Consider the following 21,785-nt stretch of genomic DNA (forward strand, 5'->3'; position numbering starts at 1 on the left):
GTAAAAAGTTGGGGGTAAGGAAGATCTTACTATAAAATAATTTTCACCCTAGGCAAAGCATGAATGAATAGGTCTTGACTGCAAAACAAAACATTAAAATCAGTTTTTCTTCAAACCCAGTGAGGATAAATATGCATTGGTTGGTAGAATTTCCTGTAATATATGTTTTGATTTGGAGATGTTCCTTGAAAAGTCGGGTTTTAAAGGGGAATAATTGAGAAATAATGTTTAAATAATATAGATTTAGCACAATGATGTCATTATTATATGATTTTAACGCTGCTCGGCAAGTTTGCATTACGTAAAAGAGAAATAACCGTAAGTTATTAGAGGATATTTCAACACTTAACATATCGAGGTCCCACACACCTTGTACAAATTGGCGATTATTTTTGCAGTGTGCACCTCACCGGGGGAAAAAACTCACTCCACGCCCCCAAAATGTCCTCAGAGGCGGGGGAGTCCGGTCAGTGAACACACGTTACAAACACTCCTCCAGGGCGCACGGGGGATGCGCGTAAAAGCAACCGAGCTGCTTCATTTCAGCAGTGAAGAGCAGCGTTGAACTTCTCCACAGTCTCTCAGTCAAGTTTGGACTTTCCTTCCTCTCGTGAATCTCGTTTTGAGCCTCGTTCACCTCTGGGTTATATTCTCTGTTGAGAACCGGAGGTGTGTTTCCTATGATGCTCGGATATCCCAGGAGTGTTGGTTCCATGCTTTGGATACACAATGTGAGGATTTATGTCGGAATAAACAAGGACGCTGCGTAAAGGAAACCCCGAAGTCCCCAGTGTGACCAGTGACGATCGTTTTACTCCAAAGTGCGGAATGGGGCGGTTATGTACACTGCTTCTTGTTGCTTTTTTGGGTAAGAAACTTTTACTAGATTAATCAATGCAAGTGTGAAAAACATGTTGGACTCCACGTGTGCATGGAAAACAAAAGAAGCTATGTTGCACAAAATCCCAAAAAATGACGAGATCTTCCAAACTATTTAATCTTTTTTTTTGTATGTCTAGTTTTTTCTTTTTATGTTTGAAGCTTGTATCAGATTAAACCCTGACATCTCTTCATCTCAACACACCTGTTTACCATCATGGCTGTGTGTGTCTGTGTCCAGCAGGGCTAATAATAATAATCACATTTTCTAGCTTAGTTATCCCCTATGCCACAGTGATGAACATGTCTGAAGGCTAAAAGGCAATAAAAAAAAGCTTCCCTGGGGCCGCTGGGCAGATGAAAGCACTGGAGAGTTAAGAGCCACTTAAAACATCCATTCCTGATGAAAACCTGTCTGAGCAGCAGAGGATTATGGGAGTGCAGTTGACCCAATCCATCTGCTGGCAGTGACAGTGAAGGCAACATTTGGCTGCAACTTCAAATGACTGGGTTGAGATAAAACGATATTTCGGAGTCCACTTATCCTTAAGTGTCTTTAAGTGAATCCAACGTTCAATTAGGTGGTGTGTTATTGCAGTCTTTCATAGATGCAATGAAAATGCACCGTCAGCTTAGATTAGTGTGTGATGTAAATGTATTTGGGGGAGAAAACCTGAGCGAGAACTTCGGAGAGTTGAAAGTTTAAAAAAGGCTTGGAGCAGCTTGTGATCAGTTTTTTATTGATATGAATATAATGAGACTTCTGCTGGACCACACAAGGGTCTTTAAGTTTAATTAAAACTATAAATATCCAGCCGTTTTTAACAAACTGTCAAGTGATGGCTTATTCCACAACTTCCTGTTCATCTTAATGTTGGGCTAAGAAGAAGGGCAGTTATATCCCTGTCAAGTTTTGATGATTTCCAGGACAGGAAGCCGACACCGGAGTTTGCAATAACAAAGATAGAGAGGGACATTTAATTGAAAAACTATTTTATAAATTTGTATTACGTATTAACTGGCACTCAACCTATACTGCATCTGAGGCTGAAGCCCATAATCATTTGTAAGATTTATAAAAAAGGCAAATAGTGTGAAACTTATAAAATTGCTTTTCTCTACTTACTACAGTTTGTATTTGACAATTTGATCATTTATTTAAACTATCAAAAGTAATGGTTAATATAAGATTGAAGGTGAATTAACCTTACAACTTCAGCTATCATGGATACATGTTAATTCAAGTTACACAAATACAGGGAACTATGTTTAACATATATTCAGAAAAACAAGTGTTAAAGATGCAAAACAAAATGAACCCCATTAAGCTTTTATGTAATACTTATGTATGAGTTTATGATATGCTTTATGTGTTACATATAACGGCAAGAGAAAAGGGAATTCCTGCACACCTTTGTTTACTTTCATTGAAATGTATTACTGAGACAACATTTATGTCCTTGTGGAGATGAAGGTCTAAGGACCAAGACGTTGTCTCAGTTTTATGTTTCCTATATGTGGGAATTCCCTCTTTCCTTTTGGACTTTTCATCCTGAGCACCTGTCTATAGTAATTGACGGTGTGCATCAGCCTTCAAAGTCTCGCAAAGTACATATAGACAACACATAAAACATAAAGGTTTCAAAAGGATTGTAGTGAGATAAAAAAAGAAGAGAATGGTATATAATATATATTTAAAACTCAGCTTGCTAACAAGTTTATCAGTTGAACTGTGAAACACACACTGTTGTTCTGCGTGTTTTCAGGCTGAATGACATTTACTACCATTATGTTTCAGATGTCTGGTAACCAACTGTGATATGAGTTTTAAAAGCAGCACCAGACGGCAACATAAAGCACACTAATAAGTGCTGCAATTACAGATCTTTCAATCATAAAAAATAACCCAAATAGGTACAAATAACAAAAAAGATTCTTGGACAACATATGTAAGTTTAACAAACAGAGCTTAACCCCAGCCGCAGAAATTAACGGCTAGTCACAATTTCAAATCAACCAAAAGGGATACACTTCTTATGTTAACATGGATTTGGACTCCCACCAGCCTTAAGACTACTTTGGGTTTAGTGCAAAATTAGCAAATATGTGCATACTAGCAGACTAAATAATGATGATGTTCAGGGGGAACATTTAGCATTTTCACTGTGCTGTGCATGTTTATTTTAGCAACATGCTACTACTTATGCTATACAGACCATCAGAACTTGTAGCAACATGTCAGCCTGTTGTTGTTTTTGTTAGCCTGTAGCATCAACATGCTAATGCTACAGCCCATTAGAACTTGTAGCATAACTCTTACTTTTGGTCTAGCTGAAAGAAAATTATTTAAATTTGTTGGGGTCCTGCCTACAGCGCAGTGGGAACTGAGATCAAGTAAAGGACCGGGTCCCAAAATTAGTTGGGATGAGTCCTGCAGAGCCGTACCATTCAGTGGAAACCATTGACTGTAGCTGAGACACTAGCATGGATAAAGAAGCTTTTTAACAGCAAAATCTATATTTTATGATTTCACCTCAAGCTAAATGTATATTTCTAATGTGTACTCATACTTTTAGTGTTAGCAGTATTTCCCTCTGAAATCATTAGACGTAGAACGTCTTGCAAATGAAATAAAAACTCAAGCATCGCCAGTATACTTCTTTGAAATTGTACCACTCAGTAACTTTAAAGTTGAAATCCTAAAACGTTATGTTATTTCATTCCACCCCCGTAAAGTCTAACATCCTCACTACAAAAAGCTAAGATAACACAAAGAACAGTCCTTTGTCTGGTCTCTGCTCTGGCACTTCTCTCTTCCCATAAACGATGTGGAGCCTCTCCACTTGTCAGGGGTCCCAGTGCTGTGACCTCACTGGTGGGATCAGGCCAACTGGAAATGTTCTCTGTGGTTTGGGGCTCTGGGAGTTTTGTGGGCGCTTTGATTTAGATAGAGAGCAGCAGTTTGGGAAAGCTGCATCAGCGAGGGATTGCTGAGGGTTTGAGTTGAGCCAGTCTGATTATTGCCTTAATGTGGGGAGGTTTTTGGTCTTTAAAGAAAGCGATTGGAACAAACTCTCACCACTCACACATTCAACGCTCATTAACTGTGTAGAGAAGGATCTGTAAGATGCTTCCTCTTTAAAAAAGTAATTGAGCAAAAGGGGCGACACATAATCTCTATAATAATGTCCTTGTTTTCCATTTTGAGTTTTATATATGTAACTATATGTAAAACTTTTTTTCAACGTTAAAATGACTCTTAATAAACCTTGTGTTTCATTAGTTATGATTTTTTCACAAATGAATAAAACACGTCTTATTGAGCCTAGTCTGGATCAGGTCTGTCACGTCCTTGCAGTCTAATGTCTGATACAGAAACACTTCCTCCAGCTTCTGTCACCTAAAACGGTTAAATAAGATGCATGCTATAGACTTTCATTTTTCATTTCATGCAAGTTATTCATTGAGTAGAGTTCAAATGTGCTTTCCTTTGAACCATTACACCTACAGTATTTGAAAGTGGGAAGTTCGTGATTCTTTGAAAACTGGGCGGAATACTAAATTATATATATATATGTATAATATTGAAGTTTCTGAGATGAAGTCAGTTTCCCTGTTGACAAGGGAATACATTACCCATAATCCCTAGAAAGCTGCAACAGTACGCCAGGAGATGATTCACCATCTTGTTATCAGCTCCTACATTTGTATAACATCTGTTGCAGAACTGATATCAAGGTTTCTTAATCCAACATTTTAGATTCTTTGGAGCTGTCCAAGGTTTTGGCTCTTGGCTGAGAGTTATCTTTTCGTTTTTCAAAAAATAAATTGCATAAATTAAAGCTAATTTGTCAATAGCCAATTTAAATAAACGGAACCGTTAGCTTAGGTTTGTTGAACCTCTGCTGACAATAATTAATAAATTAAGAATATTTTCTTGAGTAATTGTTATTTGCTTGTCAGAAAATGGTTGTTGTTTGTAAAAATTGAGGTCCAAGGTGATGTCTTCTAGTTGCTGTTTTTTACCGTGAGTCCAATGGGAGCCAAACGTATTACACTAGCTAGCAATAAAACAAAACAGCATATATCTACCTTTGAGATCCTGAGTATTAAGTTGGCTTACTTAATATCTTCTTGATGTACTTGTATCTTGTTACTCGACTCATCATTTTGACACAAGAAAACTATACTATAAACAAATGAATAATGTTTGGATGTTAAATATTGTATACAGCTTTTGTTGTGTGTATGATTGTACTTCTCATACTTTGCTTTGGGAGAAAAACATCTGGGTATTTAAGCTTATCTGTTGTATGCAAATATCTTTATTTTGATAGCTTTTATTGTGTGTGTGTGTTACCCTGAAATTCACCTGCTATTTAATCAGAGGCGTGGAAACCTTTGTGAGAGTAAAAGATAAAGTGTGTTTGCATTAAGCATCTCCCCAGGTTTCCTTTTTATATTCACAACCACGTTGGTAGTTTTTACTCTCCTCATTGTAAAAACAAACTTAGGGTCTTTCCCCTACCCTGGCCTGACTGTGGATGCAATACACACACACACACACACACACACACACACACACACACACACACACACACACACACACACACACACACACACACACACACACACACACACACACACAAACGGCAAACCGAAGCCTTGTCTTAGATTTTTTTACCACATCTCAGCCAGCAGCGTTACTAATGCAACCAGCTGAGTCGGGGGCTCACGTCTCTGCAGTGTTTCCACTGAGCAGCGCTGTGATGTGGTGATTTGCACCCAAGCCTCTGCTAACACGTAGGAGTTTCTGAGCGTTAAACAACTGGAAGGAGTTTTGTTCTTAATGGAGCTTTTTGGTTTCTTTAATCAGATATCTTTCTTGTTCCTCCCTTGAAATAAAAAGCACAGAAGCAGAAGCATACCAAAGTGTTCAATGATATTGCCAGGCGAGTTGGGTCCAAATAGAAAGAATTTAAGTCAAAGTCTTCGTATTTCAAGGTAGACTTTGGTGATATTAGAGTATTACATGGAATAAATCCTCGCTGGAATGTGAGCTTCAAGGCTTTTCTGTGGCTGCAGGCTTTTGGAAATGCTTTCATTTCCGATATTGTATCCCCCTTAAGCTCAGTCCATTGTTGAAGGTATAGTTATTTCATGTGGTGAATCAGGGGTACACGTTCAGGGTGGGAATTCATAGTTTTCAAACCTCAATACTGCTCTTGTCCCTTTTTTTAACATTACTTCTTTATGTTACTTGATGTCTGTTTTAATGGAAGCAGAAAGCCAGGTCTCAGTTGTTCACCTTTAACATCTAAGCTTTGCATTTTCATCACATGTTCAGCTAATATTAACCCATAAAGACTCCACTCATACCAGGTGCTGCAGTTCACCGATAAAGCCCTGTAATCCCAGGGTGATGACATGAGTTAAAATGACTACATGAGACTCTCTAAAAGCTTCAAAGAAGCCTGGCTGATTGAATAAGCAGAAAGAAAACATGAGAGAAACTTCAAAAAGAAACTTAAGAGTAATGGACTTTAGCAGTGGCTTTTTATTGTAATTCATTTAAGTTCAACGATCAAAAAGAAGGAGGTTCTGCCAAACTAAACTCATTCTTTAGTGGTTTCACATTTGAATAGGGATCAAACATCAATGAATGGAACTTTTTAAACATTAATTTTGTGTTGGATCCTTTTTTTTTTGTGTTTTGTTTAGTGTCAGTATCAATTGAGGGGTTTAGTATAAATCATAACACTGCTTTAATGCTCAAATCAAACAAAAAGAGATAAAGAAACTCCTTCAAAGCTTTGGAGTTTTATCAAGCAAATAATCTGAATCCTGAGGTGCTTCCATGTAATACACACATCTAAGCCTTTTTCTTTTGTGTCTTTTGTATATATATTTTAAATTCCCAAACAATAACAATAAGAAGAAGAGAAATAACCTGAGCTAAATCTTTTGGTGTCCTTTCTGTTCCTGCAGGCTGGGCTGAAGGAGGCTCTTCTCTGCACCACCCAGACGTCGGGTCCAGCCGTCTCGCTCTGGAGAAAGCCTTCGGTCGGTCCCTCAAAGACTCCCAGTGCCAGCACATGTTGAAGCACCTTCACAACGGAGCCCGCATCTCTGTGCTCATGCCTCCCAACGTGGAGGGGCACTGGGTCTCCACCAGGTAAACAGCTATGTGTTTGTGTGCATCCTTAGGAGCCTCAAAGTTGACATGGAGGTCAAGTGTCTTTCTTATTAAACTAAAAAAGACACTTGTTTTGTCTAAACGTTGGGCATTAGAAAGTACCATAAATAAGACAAATTAAAGACACATTTGAAAAACACTCACTTCTTTATGTAGCACTTAGAAAGGTTGGGCTAATTTGAAGCCAATGCAGTAATTCTTACAATTGATTAGCTTATTCAAAGCACATTTTTAGGATTCTTGCTTTTGCTGAAGTTGTGTGTGTTTGTGCATGACCAAGTGGATGCAGGCTGGTGTCTGGTAAGTTCTTGCAAAAAGATAGCTTTTAACTATCCAAATAGTTTAGGCTAGTTTAAAATAAAAAAAAATTCTGAATCAATTAACCCCCCCAGCACTTTACCCTACATGGTGCAGTCTGAAGACCTCTACTATAAAGCCTATTGGAAGCTCTCACTTCCTGTTTGGCAGTTAGCAGCAGGTTATCTGGGTTGGAGCTAATGCAACAAACATTTTGTGAATTGAAGAGAAGTAATACCTATAACTGGAGTTTAATGTAATGAATTACTACATGTATTGAGTCTTATCCATTATGAAGGTGAATGATAACAGTAATAATATTGAAATGACCAGAAATTAATTGTGTTGGCATGCTATACCAACATGTGCTAATAAGGCTATGCTAACATGACAGCCACAGAGGCCTGGACTAACAAACACAGTTTTCAATTAATTTATCTCTGGTTTCTGAATTGCTATGCAAATATTTGAACTCTGACCCCATTATAAAAGTGTAATGGATTACGGTGATATTAAGCACATTTTCAAGTCCCTGCAAAAAGTAGAATCCAAAATGTGATTAATAATAAAATTATTAAATGTAATTACATGCCAAATCAACATTTTTGGACTTTTTTTACAAAAATGTTTTAGGCTAGTAGCTACAAATTAATGTGATAGGAAAGCTTAATTAAAATATATTGGGAGCAGTTAATGAATGAGAAACAGGCTCACTGAAACACTCAGTTCTAGACATGAGAAACTCAAAACTTCTTGGTATTTACTTCAACTTCTTCTGCATGTGGTCTTGAATGTTGTTTATCTGAAACCGCTGTTTTTCTGTTGCAGCTGTGAGGTGAGACCAGGCCCGGAGTTCCTGACGCGCTCCTACAGTTTCTACTCCAACAACAGCTTCCAGGCTCACCAGTTCTACTACGAGGACAACCACTGCACCAAACCGTCGTACACCCTGGTGATCCGCGGCCGCCTGCGCCTCCGCCAGGCCTCTTGGATCATCCGCGGCGGCACAGAGGCGGAGTACCACCTCCACCGCGTCCAGATGGTTTGTCACACCGCCACCGTGGCCAACGAGCTCAGTCAGAGGCTGAACCACAGCTGCAAAGGAGCCGTGACGGGCCCCTGGGAGCCCAGCGTGGCCTACGAGCTGTGGAGCGAGGAGGGCGGATACGACTGCTCCCGGGAACTTAACTTCGCCATGCATGAGCTGCAGCTGCTGAGGTTGGAGAAGCAGTACCTGCATCACAGCCCGGATCACCTGGTGGAGGAGCTCTTTCTGGGAGACATCCACACCGAGCCGTCCCAGAGGCTGTACTACAAGCCGTCCAGCTACCAGACCGCCCTGCAGAACGTCAAGGTGAGACACATGATCCTCTTTTATTCAAAGATTACAGGGATGAGGAGGAAATGTGGCTTTGTGGGTTCTTCGTAGAAGTGTGAGAATATCAGTTTATTTAGTTGCTTTATTTGTGAAGGTTACTAATTCCCCTACCAAGGGATTAAAAGAGAAATACAAGGGGTTGTGAGGTGATTACCATAGAAAACGAGAAAAAACACAATTCTGCAACACAGAAGGGGATTCATCTTTTAGATTTTTCTGATCATTGCAATGTTTTGATGTCCGTTGGTTGGTCCACCGCTTTGGTCCAGATAGAATGTCTCAACGACTATCTGATAATTTGCCATAAAAGGTTGTACAAGCCTGACTTTAGTTATCCTCTGACTCCCCTCCAGAACCACCACAAGGTTCACGTCATCATTTATTAAGTATAATATCTCAACTACTTTTGAATGGATTGCTATGAATTTTGTGACACATGCATGCACCTCTCAGGTTGAATCATAGCAACTAAGGTGCTCAGCTGGGTGTTGTGGTAATAAGAACATGTTGCTTGCATACTAAACTGAGATTGCCTTTCCTTTTTGTCAGCTGTTTTTAGCTCAACCTAGCATAAGAACATATTGAGGCTGGCCAACAACACGTCTTGGTATTTGTCTTTCTTGATGTTGTAAATAGTTCTGCCGTGATGCAAGAAACATTTCAGACCTGATCTGACAATAAACTTATCGTATAATCGTAATGCGTGACTTTAGACTCTATTTAACATTGTTTCACATCTTGGGGCGACTAAACGTTTTTCAAATGAAGTAAAAGCAATCTTTGGTTGAGCTAGATCAGGGGTGTCAAACTCAATTTCATCGCGGGCCACATTTGCATAAAGGTTGCACTCAAAGGGCCGGTTGTAACTAAAAATATATAATATATATAAAATAATGTATTATAATACATTATTGCCTCTGAATTTGATTTTTATCAGATAGGATAATAACTTAGTAATTAACTACGTCTGAAAGCGGAAATCCAGGGCAAATAATTGCAAGTCTCTTCAGTGTGCATGTCACAAAACGAGATGCATTGTGGGACATGTAGTTTATGGGCAACGTACTTCTGTAAAGCGGCATGTAACCATAATAAACGTATTATATTCTTTGCAAGCTCTTGCAGGGCCACATAAAATGAAGTCGCAGGCCGGATTTGGCCCCCGGGCCTTGAGTTTGACACCCCTGCTATAGATAATATGCCATCTTTGAATGTTTCTTTGTAATTATTAATAAATCAGCAGATCTGATTGTTGCATCTGTAGAGGCCTTTGTCGAGTTTGTTCTCTAGTATTCCTAAAGACTTACTGGAAGCAGCCAGAAAACTCTTCCCATCCTCTGCGTTTTAGGCTTTTTGGAATGCACAACCAAGCAGGGAGTAGAGTTTTGTTTTTCTCCACAGAGCACGCAGCTCTGTGGAGAAACCTCTGCTGAACTCAGCTCCCACTGTGTCAGCCCGTCACACTGAAAAGACCACACACAACAGGAACAGCATGAACTGACCTTAAGAACAGTCCTCTTTTATGAGAGTCGATGTTGAGAGTAGTCGACACAAGAATGTGAGGAGATGTTGGTAGAATAGTAGTTGGAAGTCTTTGTTTTAAGGTTTAGGAGCGTTGGGATAATCAGAAAAGACAATAGATGTTGAAAAGTGTAGAAGGACAAGTGATTGTTATTTTCAGTGATCCATTTCTTATGATACTATCTAAATGCAACTCCACCTGTCTGCGACAACAACCCACCAACTAAGACCAATTCAAATACTTTTTAATCCCAATCTGATTTAGGATCAGTGTTCATGTCAACAATCTTGCCCTTCTACACTAAACATTTGCACTGTTAGAAACCAGAAACTATGTACATACTGACTTCATCTAACAAATCCAGGATCAAGAAAGAGTCCTTTCTTTCCTCCGCTGTGCTTACGGCATGTCATTTCTCTATTTACACTTCTGAACAGCAGTTTCCCCGCTGGCTGAAACCTTAGTGATGTTTTCACTGTCACCCTACAGAGATTACAATGAAATCCTGTTCTGGTCCGCTGTCTAAATAAACAACCATTTGTACAGGGATGATAGGGCTTGGTGTTGCTGATCAGAATGTAAACAGTGTGTGGAGTGAGGATCTGTGATCAGAAGACCCTCCTGCGGTGCTGTAATGACCAGAGCTGCTCCCCTTAAGCCCCTCCGCCCGCAGAGTGCAATGTGAGACCCGGCCTATCTCTGGGAGCGATCAACATGTGGTATTCCTAGGATTTTGAATTATGCGGCCATTTGAATTTTTCCAGAGAGCACATACCGGGTCTGATTTCATGCATGCCTGAGGCTTAAATCAAAGTGTTGCATGTGCTCCATTTCTCCTCAGTTGTCCGTGAACAAGAAGAAAAGAGGTGTCGGACTAAATGGGATTTACTTTTTGTTGCACTTCCAAAGACTGAAACTGAATTACAGCACTGCCTTTAAAGCAGGGGTGTCCAAACTTTTTTCACCGAGGGCCACATACAGAAATGTATTCGAAGGGCTGGGCCACTTACTAGAGGGGAGGTATATTGCCTCATGAGTAAAGTTATAAGTTAGCTAAATGTATCGAATGTAGGTAAATTATGCTTAATACAACAACAGCCTGCATCACAGCTCTCCATAGGGTTTCATTTATTTATTGGTAGCTCATTCCTTAAAACAGAAGCTTCAGATTGCTTATTATAAGAGGAAATATGAAGGGTGTATTTCAAACATGTTATGAAAATAAGTTATTTGGCTTTTTTCTTATCAACTTAGATTTGATGGAAAATGTTTTCAACTTTAACTGACTGAATTTGTTTTGAAAAGTGGGCTTCTTAACACATGAGTACTGGGTAATATCCATTTTTATCTATATTTAAGAAGTACAACACAAGACAAGCACAAGTTCAATCTGTGGGCCATACTCCAATATACTTTTTGAATTTGCTGAGGGCCGATTCAAAATGGCCCTCGAGCCATAGTTTGGACACCCTTGCTTTAAAGGGTCAGCTAACCAAAATGACAGATAACCATATTTCCTCACCACTGAGTAAAATCTGTGTGTTTTCTCTTTTTAAATGGAATAATGCTTCTATATTAAAGCGATCCTAGAGATTTACAAACATGTTTTGAGCGTCTTACCTCATTTTATAGCTTTGGTCAGATGTTGAGCCCCATTGGTCACCTACTGTAAACCTACAGTAAAGTGGTTTGCAATTCAGTGAAACAGTGGTATAAAATACCTCACTTCTTCTGACCCTCTCTTGAGGTTGTAATGGTTTCTTTTCAGGGATTTTTACTGCTATGGTGACGATCCAATCCATTAATCCTAAGTGGCGTACCCAGAGCTGGTCCCAGTCCAGAGCGTGCTGGTGCCAGAGCAATCAATCGTGGTTATTGGACGGATCTCAGCAGTGATGCAAGAGCAAGGCACCAGACTTTGTTTTTACATCTTATTTCAGTTCTGGTTTCTCCATATTCTGTCGCCTGGTTCACCGCTGCGTCATCACTGAGGCGGAGGAACGACCAGTTGATAATGAAGCCTGTTGGGAGGATATCTGTGTCTTTATGTTGTTGTTGTTGTTGTTGGTTAAGGGTATCTTGTTTTTACACGTATCCCACATGCAGAGGTTTATTTGCCATGCCTGCCGAGTTTACTTTTTTGGTCTTTTGCCTCATCTATGTGAGCCTTTGAAAAATATTTAGATATTGGGCGATGAAGACGGATACACTAAGAAAAGACTCTTGTAATTAATTCCTAGAAAGTCCTCTTTCTAAGATCCCAAAATGGAAAATCACACATGTTGTCACTTGAGGAGAGGTATTCATATCCTTAAGTTAAAGTAGTACCACACTGTGAAAATACCCTGTTATAAGTCTTGCATGCAAACCTTTAACTCAGCAAAATTATGTTAGCAAATCAGTAAAGTTTACTTTTTAGGTTTGAAAAAACAGAAGTCATCATGAAGGAAAACACATGGTTTTTCACTGAAGAGGAAGGGGATGAAAAGCTATAATCTGAAAAGTAACAGGATACATATTGGAGCAAAAAGTACAATATTTATCTCTAAGTACTCAAGTGTAAGTACCTCCAATTTGTTCTTGAGTACAGCACTTGAGTAAATGTTCTTAGTTCAATTCCACCACTGGGCGTAGTGTCAGTGAAATAACCAAGAAGCTTTTAAAGCCTGACGTGGTTTCTGTTCCTCGTAAAAGTTTTGCTTCTGGACATCATCTTCCCCTGAACGATGGTAATCCCCAAAATGCCCTAATGAAAGATGGCTGCCTGACAAAGTGAAACTCTGTTCTAACTCTTCTTGATCTACTGTGGCTTGGATTGAACCTCATTTGTACGTCGGTTCAAACTGAAGTGGCTGCCAAATGTAGCCGTAAAACATGAATTAATAAATGTGCTGTATATGAAGTAATGGCAGTAATATCCTCCCTCATTTCCTATTTCATATTCAATTTCAGTAAGGATATGAACTGCTTTGTTTGAGCCAATTTTTTTATTGCAACAGTTACAAAAGTTTTCTGAGAGAATCTTGTCTGTGCTTTTAAGAAAAGTTTATCATAGCATCACCTATTTTATTGGATATGAGGGCTCTTCTGTTTTTAACGTTAGTTGATCCCTTGTTAAGGGAAAATGTGGATGAATTGATTACAGCTGACGGACAAAGACAGGTCTATCTTGACAATTTATTTTGTAATTTTTAAGAACATGTTTTCTTAATTTCAATTAGGGAACTGTCATTTCTACAAAGAAGTGCAATTTAAAAACATGTGAAATGTGTGAGTTTAAAAGCACTTGTTCAGAGAGGTATATATAATACCGTTTCCAGTATAACCCGTTTCCAGTCTTAATTTTGATCGACTAAAATAATACATTTCTCATAGTTAAAGGGATTTAGCTCATTTCAAACTAAAACACGACCTCTTACAAGCGTTTGGCTCATTTGAGGTAAATATATCTGTATTTTTCTTGCTGTTCTTAGTTTGCAACCTCAAGTTAAATGTTATTCAATGTAATCATTTGTATTTTGCTCAGTGGATTTATATTTGTCTAAATGGAGGGATTAGGACAAATATTCAGATACCCCTCTTTGCCATGGATGAGCTATGTGAAAAAAAAAAGTGGGAGGTTAGTATCCATAGAAGGAAGATGTGTTCAGAGTCGCGCCATTTCTTTCCATCTCACAGTCCGTCTGTGTTTTAGAGGCTCAAAGTTCCTGCAGACCTGGAACATGTTTTCCACACCTGCCGCAGAAAACCTCCACCTTTTAGCTCTTTTCCTTGTGTCAACACATGTAAAGTATATGTTAAAATATACATGCATACCTTTCTCTCTGCACACTGTATTTACTTATTCATTTTCCCCTGCTACATTCTTACTTACACACACAAACACAGATGCAGAAGTGCAGTAAAACATACTCTCATGCACACAGGAGGCCTCTCACTCTGCAGCGTTGTTGAGCTGCTCAGGGATTATCTCATCAGTACGATGGAGGGATACTCGTGTTTTCCTCCGCTTCTTTTTGCATTGATTAACTTCCCATACATTTCTTGTGAACATAATGTTGTCTGGGGAAAAGAGTGATTGGTTAGGGGAAGGTCAGGTGTTACATTTTGGCCACCCTGATAACAAAACTCCACTGACTCCCTGGAGTTCAGTTTTTGGAAAATATTTAGTGGAATAAAGTTTGATGAAGGTCCCCAGCTCTGAGTATTTGAGCCCCACAGCTGTGGATATTATGATCACATGCTGCTCCAGGGTCCACTAAACCAGACACGATGCGATCTTAACGTGATTTATGATCGTTTATACACTTTTTCATCGATACGAGTGTGAAGAAAGGACTTCCCGCTGTTGTTTGTAAGTAGCAAGATGTTTAAGACCTCTGTTCGCTGCGGGACTTCCCGTTGTCATGGTTTAAATTCGACCAGACATCTGTCTTTTTACGGAGAAATGATGTGATCACCATGAGAAAATGCTGGAGCCTGTCTGGCTTCCAACACTCGAGAGATACAGACTGGAGGAAATAGTTTTTCCTCCTTTAACTTTAAGCAGACGCCAAAGAGTTTGCTTTTTTATTGTGGATTTCCTGATTCTGGTGATGGATTTTAAAAGCTTTCAGCGCTGTTGGGTTTTATTTGACTGAAATTTCATACAGTGATACTCAGTGGGAACTGTAGTTTTTCATCACTATTTTTAATTTACAGTTTGTGCTACCCACCCTGTGAAAATGTTATTTTACACTACGGTCTCCATTTGACATTAACTTATATACTAATAAATTGTATTAAGAAAATGGCAATGAATAGATTATTCATCTTGTTAAATGTAGGGTAGGTAAGAATGGAGAAACCAGCTCGAGTGCGCTAGAATTTGAAAGTACACAGCCGAAAAAAATCTGCCCCTTCCTTCAGACTTCCTTACAGAGCCCCTCCTCCAACACAGCGCCACGGCTTCCACAGATGAATTTTTTTTATGTATTTATTGTCAAAGCATTTAATATATTCATTGCTATCGGGATGTTAAGAGCATTCCATGGAATATAACAAAGAGTGTTTCTGAAGTGAATTGGTAATTTTTGAGAAACCAGCTCGAGTGCGCTAGAATTTGAAAATACACAGCCGGAACAAATCTGCCACTTCCTTACAGAGCCCCTCCTCCAACACACACGAACGCGCACATGACCAATGAGGGCACGAGATAAGTTTGTGCACAGATGGAAGGCTGACAGGCAGGTAGGCCATCCAGTTATTTTAGCCGGGCCGGCTAAAATGATTGGTCGTGCTTTTTACAGCGCTACGGCTTCCACAGATGACATTTTTTAATGGATTTTTTGTCAAAGCACTTAAGATATTGCTATCGGGATGTTAAGAGCATTCCATGGAATATAACAAAAAGTGTATCTCGAGCCGGTTTCTCAAACTTACCTACCCCACCTTTAAGTGCAAATGTAAGGGATTTTGTGATAATCAAACAGTTTTTTAGGTTAAAAATATTACACATTTTAATTATTATTCATGGTGGGTTTCATCTCCTGCTTGCAGTCATTTCCCAGTGATGTTTAACTATGTTTAAGTTATTTATATTTTCCCTCTATTTCACCCCTTTTTGTGTTTCATGACATTCCATTTCAATCCTCCCATTATTCAATTCAGTTCTTGAAACTACAGTTCCCACAGGTGGAGCTTTTACCACCATGCAAAGGTGTTATATTCTATCAATAATTAGGATGCCCTTGTTATTTTTTTTACCGCCCATACTTCTTCAAAAAGCGCAAGTTTTGTTGTAGTCGTTTGTTTTCATACCTTTAGTAGTTTTTACTCTATGTTTTGCTCCCTACTTTGTTGTATCTTCTAATACATCTTCTAATACGAAAAGTACTACTACATTTCCTTGATAATTATTATGTTTCGTTCTTTATTAAGGATCTTAATTTTACCATAAACTGCTGTTCCTTTTTTTATACATGTATACGAGGCTCACCTTTCACCTCCCTTTCTCCACAGAACCACGACCACGGCTGCATCGACTGCCGGATCATCTTCCGCTCCGACGCGCTGCACCCCCCCATCCTGGCCCCGCGCGCCGACCTTACGGTGGGGCTGTACGGTCAGTGGGTGAGCCAGCGCTGCGAAGTGCGCCCCGAGGTGCTCTTCCTCACCCGCCACTTCATCTTCCACGACAACAACCACACCTGGGAGGGCCACCACTACTCTGCCAACACCCCACCTTCAGCATCTACGCCCGGGGGCGCTACAGCCGGGGGCTCCACTCCACCCGCGTGATGGGCGGGACAGAGTTCGTCTTCAAAGGTAACCGGTTAAATTGTTGACCCTGGTCTCTTTTACTCCCTTTAATGTACATGTGAGGGTCTACAATGTCACAAATAAATCATATATAAATAAAAAAATAAAAAATACTAATGACAAGGACAAAGATTCAGCTGGAAAAAAACTGGTTATTTTCTTGTCCTACAGCTGTGGTAAATAGTACAAATATACCATCAATTCTCTGAGGGCGGACTACATTTGTAGTTACTAGAAAACCAAATGTTACTCCTCAATTTTCTGTCCTTACTTTCTGAAATGAATACAAATATTGTTGCCATCTCTCATCAGTGTGATTTAGACTTTAGGCTCTTTTAAAACTTTTTCTGCTTGTAGCTTTATAAAAACATGTTTGCTGAATATTAACATTTCACCAGTTTTGCAGCATTTTCAGCAGAAAAAGACTCAATATTTATTTAACTCCAGACAGAATATCCAGTTGTCGCAGCAGAACAAAGGAAGAAATAGGCAGAGAAAATTTAAAAATAAATTGTCAGGTGGTTTAAAAATAAAATAACTTTATAATTAAATACTAAATTACAAGGTTAGTGATTAGTATCAGCTTAGTTCGACTTAGTTGAAGTGTAATGTTACGTACAAGTAAAAGTATTCATTATGCAGACAGAGTAATCCATTTCAAAAGAATGTATATGAGAATATTGCATTTTGAGAAAGTCTTTAGAAACATGGATGTTCAGGATTGCTGTTAGAAGCATTGGGCGCTAACGGGTGTTCTTGTGTCTTTCCTCGTCTAGTGAACCACATGAGAGTCACTCCCATGGACGTCGCCACCACCTCCCTGCTCAACGTTTTCAACGGTAACGAGTGTGGGGTGCAGGGCTCCTGGCAGATGGGGGTGCAGCAGGACGTCACCCTGACAAACGGCTGTGTGGCGCTGGGCATCCGCCTCCCCCACACGGAGTACGAGCTGTTCCGCATGGAGCAGGATGCCCACGGACGCTACCTGCTGTTCAACGGCCAGCGGCCCAGCGACGGATCCAGCCCCGACCGGACGGAGAAGAGGGCGTCCTCCTACCAGATGCCGCTGGTTCAATGCTCGGCCAGCAGCCAGCCGTCAGATTTCAGCAGGACGGAGAACAGGCCTCATCTGAACCACAATGCCTGCAGAGGGGGGCACAGAGGCAGCCAGCAGCACGTCACCGTGGCTCTCCTCACCTTCATCACGTCTCTGCTTCTCCGCTGGCAGAGCTAGAGAGACGTTTTTCTACATAAAGACACAGTGTGGATTACAAGGGCAGGCAAACGTTTGACTTCTCTGATGTGAAAGAGGATCAAAACTGGTGATAAAAGTGAACTTGTTGTGACCAGAAACCAAAGACTCGACACTGCTGCTCCACAGAACCTTTAGCACTTTAGAGTGGAACCAAAGACCGACCTGTCTGTTTCCACAAATATACAAAGATATATCCACATAGACCTGAGAGTTTGTTTATACTGTGTATTTACCTACATCAATCAAGTCATTTCTTGGTACCACAAAAAGACACGACTTGTTGGAAGTCTTTTCTACGATGAACTCAGTCATGGTTTACAGTAAAAGGGAACTACACTACTTACAGCATTTGAAATGTTGCCTTACAGTATGACAAACTCTGCAGAAGTTATGTCATCATTTCACATTATTTTGTATACAATAAAGTTACCTACCTTACATTCACCCTGAAGAGATATTTGTATTCACTCACTGATCAAAGAGTGGCCTCCTCACTAGCCGACACCTGACTTGTTTCTGTTTATTATGTCATACTCGACTAGGAAACTGCACCTGGAAAATTGGCCTTAACTCTAGCTTCGTGTCAGCAATTGAAGGGGCAATATGGCTGAATTCACAAAAACCTATATCATGAGAATACGTTCTGCAAAATCCCCAAATAATCAAAATAAGATTCCATTGTTTTTCTTGTGTCAAGACATTCTAATTTTCTAAATGCATACAAATTTGCAATCACCAAATAACAGAACGTTTCACTCGTGGGCTTTCGGTTAAAAATGAATGAGTGAACCTGTTTGAATCTAGCAGGCTTCTACAATACGAAAAAACATTATACATCATAACAAACTAGTTCTTAAATGGAAAATCTTTCTAAGAGCCAGTGAATTATAATTAATGGTGCAGAATCCGGAAGAACCTTAAATGGATTCCAAGAAATGTCTCTGTAACTGGATACATGTATAAGATTAAATCTTTGATACTCTTTAATGTTTTTTTCAGTATACCTACCTCTAAAATAGTTTATCAAGATTGTTATTATTGCAACGATTGTATGTCAGAGTCTAGTGTCACAAAAGTTATCTGATAGTATGTCATAAAACAGTAATTATGTAGGCTGTCTCGACAGTCAGAAAGGTATGTTATATAAAAAAGTCTTAGTATAGTATGTCATAAGAAACTGGTCATATTATAGCATGTGACAAGAGCAGATAGTATATTATTTCGTTAAAAAAAAGGCCATAGTATGTCGCAAAAGTAATGAAGTACATCATGAGAAAGTTGTATTAACAAGTAAAGTATTGTACGTGATTAAAAAGGTCATAGTACAGTATGTCATAAAAAGTCAGTTCATAACTTGCCACGAAAGAAATCCTTAATCTCCAACTAATTCTGATTGAGATGGATTTGTTGTCTAGATCCCAGAAATACTATGATCGACGCACGTGTTGGCAGCTGCCTTACCTTCCTGCTCTTCTTCTCATTGCCTTTCAAGTGGTGAATGGGAACAACTATCGATTTGCAAACAGATATTATTTAAGGGCGTCATGTGACACAATCCTTCAGCTCGTCACTAACTGTACATAGTTGCAGTAAAGTATGAACTGGTTCTTCGCCCTCTCTCCTGCAACCAACAAAGAACATCCAGCGGTCCGTTCCCACGCTACCCTGTCCTCTCGGAGTCAGTATGAATCATGCCATTTTACACTTTAATAAAATGATTGCAGGTTTCACTTTTGGGGGAAATAAGCATCCTGTAAAAAAAAAGGTAGTGTTTTTGCCTTCGTGCTGAAATGAGCTCGGTTTGGGGCCAAAAAGAAACTGCAGATGTTTCCATACAAAGTGATCCAATATACTAAAAATGGAGCCAATTACCTTGAAAGAATAACCTCAAAATCAGAGCAACAGCCTCTATTTTTTGCAAGATGATGCCAATTACATGTAAGAGAATACGCCCGTCTCAACTTAATTTAGAAGCACAGAAAGACATCGAAACTTTTACCTTGATTAGTCCAGTCGGTTAAAGTTAGACTGAGATTTCTTCATTTGAAGCTCCTAAAATTTCAGATGTCCCAGGCTGATGAAGCGTTTCCAATTTATGAGACCCTTGGCAACTGATAACTGAAAGCCAAATAATATTAGCTGAAATGTCATGAAGGCACATGTTCCATCAAACCATACTTTTTCCTTGAACTAAGAAAAATGTATCCTATTAAAAATGTTGGCAGCAACACTGACGGAAAAATCTGGCACACCAACGCTCATTTTACGGCATCCAATATTAACAAACACTTATTTTAGCCGTTAATCTGCGCTGTCCCCTTCCCCACTGTGGCACAAATAAACATTTCTCTTTGTGATCATTGAAGCGGCGACACGGGAAAAGACGGCTGTTGAAACCACATTTTTATTTCTTCAATGCTTAATACCATGGGACAGGATTTTAAGAATGGAAACCTTATTTCAGTCAATATTTGCCTCAGAAGGAATATATGATTTGTATAACAATAATAATAATAATAATAATAATATAATAAAGTCTGCATTGGTGTTGTGAGGAGAATCAAAAAGGACAGAAATGTACAAGAAGGAGGAGGCAACTATATCATCCCCAGCTGGATCAGAACATTTCAAGACGAGAAGTAGAAATTACAAACCGAACAAATTTACTTCAGAGGCGATCCAGCGACAGGTAGCAAGGTCTTTTTGATGGAAGTTCTTTCCTTTTTTTGTTTAAAAGGATTTTAAAACATTTACAAGACACCTAACATTCCATTCAATTCCTATTAAAAACAACAGAGAGAGAAAGAGAGATAGAGAAAAATAAGAGAGAGAGAGAGAAATAAATGTAATCGTTTCGACTGCCTCTTGCCCATGGTTCACTCTAGGTGCTTCTTCCATGTTGATAGAATACGACTTTCATTGTCCCGCCACATTACCTGTATAATCCAGCCATCAAAATACAGAAAACTAAAAAAAGGGAGCAATCACTTTTTTTTGTCGCCTTTCAATTCTCAACTGTGTGTGCACTAATCGTGTGAGATTGTAAAAGGGCGACGCCTTCGAATGATGCTGTACAGATGTGTTCACTGTAGGCCACATTACCAATGATATGGCAAAGTCAACACAAAGACTTCTCGGTTTTTCCAGTTAGAAACAAAAGATACACTTGTGTTAGACGAGTTAGTATAAATTCAAAGAAAACACCTCAACTTATATGGTAAAGTACTAAAAAAAAAAAAAAAATTTTACCTGTAATATGAGTAGGATATATTATTGTCTTGGGACTTAAATCAGCCGACTTTTAGTATAACGCGGTCTGACACTACATTGCGTAGAGGCATAAGAAGTGGTTTCTAAAATTATAACACAGCAGTATGTTGGGACACTGAAGGTGGGAGACCATAACTTGTACTGAGCCCTCTGTCGAAGTAGGGGTGTTCCGGTATTCTTTGACAAATTGTGGACTTCGAAAACTTGTCTTTGTGGTATTCGTAAAGTAGGACCCAAAACGTAGAGTATATTAGTAGTTGGATAAGGTTAATGACATATATCTGATAGACCGTGTCAAAGATAATATAAGGTAAGAATAACATAAATGAACATGACAAATAGTATACAGTTATTTGATGTGATCATCCGATACCGTGTGTAACTGTTATCTTCCGGAACTTAGCACTACAGACTGGCACAAGACGAGGGAGACAATGTCCTGCTTCCGCAAATCTTACTCCTTTTTTTTTCCAAATAGCCTAGGTCTGGTGTACTGTAGTTTCGAGTTGATTTCCGGACGGAGCCGGCCGCTCGCTTCGGTCGTTGGCGGAGGGACGGGAGGGAGGAGCACCAGTATCGTCCGGGTAGAAGTACGCCAAAGAAGGATCCTTCAAGTAGAACATCTGACCCTTTCTACGTACGGTCGGCCTAGCGGGGGGGGGGGGGGGTCGGGCCGGAGGCCTTTATT

At 39.5% G+C, this 21,785-nt stretch overlaps 1 protein-coding gene across 1 annotated transcript; it reads left to right on the forward strand.

The window, feature by feature from the left end:
- The first annotated feature begins 476 nt into the window (after nt 1–476).
- Nucleotides 477–18,271, forward strand: LOC104947731 (protein APCDD1). Its single transcript, XM_010773813.1, is given in 6 exon segments — nt 477–868; nt 6,868–7,054; nt 8,201–8,726; nt 16,273–16,477; nt 16,480–16,578; nt 17,349–18,271. Coding segments are annotated over 6 exon segments (1,515 nt in total). The 5' UTR covers nt 477–828; the 3' UTR covers nt 17,807–18,271.
- The last annotated feature ends 3,514 nt before the right edge of the window (nt 18,272–21,785 follow it).

The sequence above is a fragment of the Notothenia coriiceps genome, unplaced genomic scaffold, assembly GCF_000735185.1.
Source record: "Notothenia coriiceps isolate Sejong01 unplaced genomic scaffold, NC01 NC01_scaffold00012974, whole genome shotgun sequence".
NCBI lineage: Eukaryota > Metazoa > Chordata > Actinopteri > Perciformes > Nototheniidae > Notothenia > Notothenia coriiceps.